The sequence below is a fragment of the Micropterus dolomieu genome, linkage group LG22 (assembly GCF_021292245.1).
Source record: "Micropterus dolomieu isolate WLL.071019.BEF.003 ecotype Adirondacks linkage group LG22, ASM2129224v1, whole genome shotgun sequence".
NCBI lineage: Eukaryota > Metazoa > Chordata > Actinopteri > Centrarchiformes > Centrarchidae > Micropterus > Micropterus dolomieu.
The window spans coordinates 3,213,387-3,219,274 of record NC_060171.1 but is presented as its reverse complement, the minus strand read 5'-3'; the positions used below and the strand labels follow the sequence as shown (position 1 = coordinate 3,219,274).

The 5,888-nt window shown below is 40.1% G+C and overlaps 1 protein-coding gene across 1 annotated transcript in view; it reads right to left on the bottom strand.

Annotated features, from left to right (window-relative positions):
- Window positions 1-2,240, bottom strand: part of LOC123961765 — an 11,227-nt gene extending 8,987 nt beyond the window's left edge. The window contains exons 1-2 of the mRNA XM_046037422.1: window positions 1,556-2,240; window positions 1,386-1,466 (exon numbers count right to left, since the gene is read on the bottom strand). Of these exons, the coding sequence (XP_045893378.1) occupies window positions 1,386-1,466; window positions 1,556-1,643 (169 nt within the window). The 5' untranslated portion in view covers window positions 1,644-2,240. The remainder of the gene's footprint in view (window positions 1-1,385; window positions 1,467-1,555) is intronic.
- Window positions 2,241-5,888: the final 3,648 nt, after the last annotated feature.

Below are 5,888 nucleotides of genomic sequence, written 5' to 3'. Positions count from 1 at the left end.
GGGACGGCCCTTGCATCGGCGTGCTCGCTCCTACTCATCATCAGATTTGGACAGGAGCCTGGGTCACACATGTCAGAGATCAACAGCCATTTAACAAAACATCTTCACACTGGTTGATCAGATTTAATCGTCTTAGTTACATGCGGTATATAAACCTAGCTTGTTAGGGAGGAAAATAAGTTTTGCAAAAACCTGGAAAAGAGCTGTAAAAATGTGCATACATGGTTGATTTTTTGTTAACAAATCCTGATAATGTGTCATTTACAACGGCACTTGGCTGGACCTGCCTTTACAAACTCTTACTGCACATTCAGAAACAATAGCTTATACCTAAATCATGTGTGGTAAAGCTGATAAAATCTCACAATCTAATATGAGAAATCAGACAGCGTGTAGTCAATTTGACTTCCAGCTTATACAGCGTACTAACCTCGACAACCCAGCTATACTATAACATTAATATAGCTCTCCTTATTTGCTAGGCTCCTTACATGCTTGCTAATAACTTTTATGAAGGTGGGTCGCCAACATTGACAGCGCTGTGTTGGAGAGATTTGTGCAGCGCAGCTCTGCTATGAAATACAATTTTAAATACGCCTACTAAAAAAATAAATAATATAAAAATGATAATCAATATGTGGCAGTCAGTGTTGACATTGTGGTGGGCTGCCACAAAATAAATCAATGTATGGGAAACACTGAACATGGTGGCGCAACATGGGGACTTCCATGTAAAGGTACCCGTATGTAGATAGAAATGTCTCATTCTAAAGGTAGTAAAAACATAACGGTTCATTATGTAAGGTCTTTATACACCACTGAAAACATAGTTATGGATCTTTTATTGCATTTCTGTCAATAGAGCCTATTTCCCATTTTTGCTGAGCATAAGTTTTGTGTTAAAGGAATTAAAGACCCAAATACAGGCAGGGTGAGTTGAGTGATTGAAGCAAATAAAAGCCTGGGCTATTAATTGGAAGTTTTACAGTATTAGAAAAACCCACTTATACTTATGAAAGTTATTCCGTGACCTTGTAAACAACAGTTTGAGAAAAACATTTTAACTCAAGGTCCAAGAAAACACTTTTCCCATTGAAATGGTTAGAAGAATATTTCTGGATTTTGGAAATGTCTAGGTCTCTTTCAGAAAAACAGATGCTCTGTTACTGTTACACATGAGGTACAATCCAGAAAGGTGACATGTCCTTCATAATCATTCTTTCATGATCTGTCATAGTAAAGCATTTTGAATTGAGAGGCCTCAGCTGATGCTGCACCAAACAGCTTCATCCCTACAGTCTCAGTCCTAGCTAAAAAGGTAACCATAGGATGTAATACCCCTTCCAGAGGACAAAATGTAGTTTACAGCTGTTCATTTCACCTACCAGCACATTCTGAGCGGGTGATGGACTGAATCTGCAGTGTGTTCTGAGGTTTCAACAGGCTGTGAAGAGTCCTCACTATACCTGTAGATGAGAGGTCACCTTGCAGTAAGCTTGACAAAATATTTACCATGCACAGCTTTGGAGAGGACTTGAAATAACACCGGTCTTACCGATCCTTCCATTCTGCTTGCAGAGCACCTTTTTATCCAGTAGTTTGTGCGCACTCAGGTCTTTGTTCCACTCTTCCTCGGCTTCCATGTTCCGCCTCCTGCTGACAGAGAGGCAAAAAAACCCGGCACAGGTGACCCGTCATCTTCGGCAAGCCGGGCAACACTTCAGCTCCATCGGACGGACATTGCTTCAGCAGCCTACCGGCGTGGCGCTACTAGCATCGCCAGCTAAGTTAGCTGCTAACGGCAGGCTAACTTAGCCAATCAGCCTGCTAGCTCAGTGTGTGTGAGTCATGTTTGTTGAGAGCTGGTGGAGGCGCTAACCGTCGGTTATTTCTGCCCCGAGGGGGGAAGTAAGTCCGCAACAAACTAAAGCATCCACACTGGAAAGCAGGACTAACATGACGACGGAAGTGGTTATCGCTAATAAAAAATAAAATAAAGCAAAACGCTGCTGAACGTTAGCGAGCTAACCGCCGCTAGTTAGCGTTAACTAACGTTACTGTCTGCGGCTCATTGCGCATAAACATCCACTACCGCGGCGTCTTGTGGTCGTCAGCCGCCACACAACACGACCTACATCACAAATGTGATCATTAACGCGGAGCTGCAGTGACTGACTAGCTGGCTGGCTACCAAACAGCCGAGCCGAGCCGAGCCGAGCCGAGCCGAGCAGCAGCATCAGCGCGAGCCCGACCCCCCTGCCGCGCGGTCTCTAATGCGGTCTGAGTGCTGAGGACTTTTATTCCCTGAGCAGCGCCTTCCAGGTTAAGATACAGTCTATGGTTAAACCTCCTCTATATCAACCAAAACGTGCAGGTAATGAATTCATAAAATGAGATGAAGGTTAGTTGAAGGTTATAACTTCAGAGGAGAACTGCTAAAGAGTCTGTTGTCAATATATATATATTTATGTTCACAATATTCTCTTCCCATTGCAATCTGTCTGCTCAACACAAACCGGAGTATTGCACATGTAAATATCTGCCACATTGTTCCTTCTCTGCAAATAGTTGTATTATTTTTCTCTATTCTTGTATTTTTCTTATATAACATGCATTTGTTTATTCCATACTTATTTCTACATTTATTTATGTCAACTGTATGTTTGTCTGCGTGTAGCACCTTATCACTAAAAAAACAAATTCCTCTTATGTGTAAAACACTACTTGGCAATAAAGCTCCTTCTGATTGTGATTCTGGGGATCGCTTGATAAAAACACCGGCACCTCTCAAACAAAGTCTACTTTGCTGTCAACCAAAACTTCGGTGCAGTCACTAGTTTTATGGATGTTTGCAGTGGTGGAAATAAGTAGGCTTATATTTACTCAAGCACTGTAGGCCTACTGAAGTACACCTTTGCGGTACTTGTACTTTACTTTACAGCTGTAGTGAGGGAAATATTCTGCGTTGTTCTGCACTACACACACTTATAGTTACATTTCAGATTACAAATATAAGTGAATGTTTAAAAAACCAGCCACATTTGTGCATCAGAACTTTGGTTTCCTTCTCTCCTTTCCCATTAATCATCTCAAGACCCCTCAGATTTATCTGGTAACCCTTTGGAGGGGCCCGATATTTCTTATTAGTACAATATTAAATGCAGGACTTTAAGTTGTAATGGACTAGTTTGTTACATCCAGCCAGGAAATACTTAATCTGTCACAAAACTCAAATTCACATTACAGTGAAATGAATAAAAGCAGGAACACATATGAGAAACAAAATCAACAAATGTTTGGTATTTTTATACCTAATGTTGAGGAAGCTAGAGAGATTGACATTTACTTCAGAGTTTGAAACTGTAACTAGAAATAGTTGATACTTGATTATTTGCCAAACTGCATCAGAACAATGTAGCTAGATTACATGTAAAGCTCAGCCATGTGAGAGAACAGTATAATAACTGGACATGCATATTAACTTAAATCTGTACAAAAACAAAGAATAACTCTGATATAATGACCATTAGATGTGTTCTCCACCTGTTCAAAACAGCTGTAACATGGAACATTATACATCTAGCGTTATTTTTTATTATTATTTTCCATTTTCCCCTCTTATCCCTCGAGAGAAAATCCATTTTGCTTTACATCATTAACAGTTTCAATATATGCTTTTAATCTTTAAAGAACAATTTGACCAGCAATTAAGTCACATATTTATGTCTAAAGCTCAAAATATAACTCACAACATGTCAAAGCATCACAGTTTTTTTAAATGCACTCACCGTGTGTGTGTGTGTGTGTGTGTGGAGCTGGTTGTTCGGCTGTGTGTCAGCAGACCGACTGAAGCAGCGGCAGAAAACAATTATCTGGAAGCTGATCTGGAGCACGGTGAGGGGGTTTTTTTCTCTTCTTCTTCTTCTTGTGTTTAATTGGATGGCTGCGCCTCTCTCCAGGTATCCTGGTAACCCACCGACCTGCTGATGTCACTGCTCTCCATAATGAAGTGTGAGTGTATCTAGCTGCCTTTGTCAATAACCAGGCAGGAAAATTCACAGGAGATAAGAGCGACAATAAAGGCCACGTCTGGTCATGATGTGATTTAAGGTGCCGGGGACACACTCAGCTTCTCAGGTTATTATCACAGATTACAGTGTCATTACCTCAACGTATTTTCTTTCTACTTTTTCAAAAATTACATATATGTTTTTAGTTTTGTCAGATTCCCTTTAGTTAAAGCAAAAACAGGACGATGCTGGTGTGTTTTTATAGACTTGATAAGATACTTTACTGTAGACCAGAGTTCTTTTAATTTTTTCCCAATCTTCCTTCGCTCCAGGCACACTATTAACAGTGTTAATAAGGTATTTTAAGGTGATATTGTTCAATGAATAAATCTTCGGATTGTAACACATTTAAAGCTGGGGTAGGCAACTTTGGAGAAACTAGCAAGAGGCAGCTAGACTTTGTGTGAGTGCACGAGCTGAGTGTGTGCAGGTAGGTAGGCCAGCCAATCATGCTGTGGGGATCATTGGCGGCCTTAGCTGTTTTTCACCTGTTTCAATTGAAATGGCCCTGACTGACACACAATAATTTAAATATTCACACACCCTTAAAATAAACTTCTTATGTCATTTAATGTGTAGAGGTATGGACGCCAAATACAATCTTAGACTGATAACCAATGAATCTGTCATTTTTAAAATGAATGTGTAAATTAAAGGGGAGGTCATGTACCCGTTAGAATCTTCTTAGTTGTTAATGAAGGGTTTTTTTTAATGAAGGGATCAGGGTTTAGGGTACATTCAGAATGGACTAAGTCTGGTAGTCTTCTCTTCGATCACTTGGCTGTTTGTGGAACGCTGCTAGCTACTAGGTTTTTGGCACAAGTTGTGGATAAGGCGATGCTGACTAATGTACATTAGCTGTGAAAGACATCAAGCCTAAAAACACATCTTACGGTGTATAGCATGTCAGAACTGGATGTGTTCAGAGCTGCATGGGTGGGCGGGATATTTGCATTTCAAAGAGACTCCCTGAGCTCTTTAGTTCATCAGCGTTGGACCTTCAGTGACCTGCCGCCTCCTTGAATCCCCCCTGTGATATTAATAACACCTGCCTGAGTTAACAGGAGCATCACCAAACCAGAAAGTGTAACATGCACTAAACAGTAGAAAACAGCAAAACCTGTTAAAGAGCATAACAAGAGAGGAAGTCCTGAAGGTGGCGCCAGAGGGAAGAAGAGTTTATTCTATCACTACATTTTAGAGGGAAATATTGTACTTTTTACTCCACATTTTCTTTGCAGATTCAGATTAATAATGTAAAATGAAAACAATTTAACAACATTTTTTTTTAGTCACTATAACTTCCTCAAGCTGGAAACCAGGTGGGCTTTAAGAGGTTTTATACATCCGGAGAACTTCTATAAAAACCAGACCAGGCCTCTAATTTGGGAATTGACTTTAAAGAAACCTACAAAACTTGTTCTTTGTAAATCCTCAATTGTCATCTACAAATTGTTACTGAACTTAAAACATGTCAACTCTTAATATTGGATTGGAACCTCGGTCTCCTGAGTTTGCTTGATACACAGATTTTGTATTTTATAGCCTTTTTTTCTTGTGAGATCAGTCTGATTAGGTTCATGAAACCTTTTCTATTTTCTGTTCCATTCTGACTCTGACTCCTTCATCCCTGCAACAGCAGCCATCGTCGCTGAACAGATGAAGAAAAGAGCACTTGGGTTAATTCTGCAAAAGCACTAAACAACAAAACTGATCACCTCTGGAGATTGTCTTGATTTAATTAAATTTTTTTCTGAGTGTGTCCCTTGGTTACATGGTTATTCTCTCCTCCAGGTAAACTGTGATCGCATCAGGTGC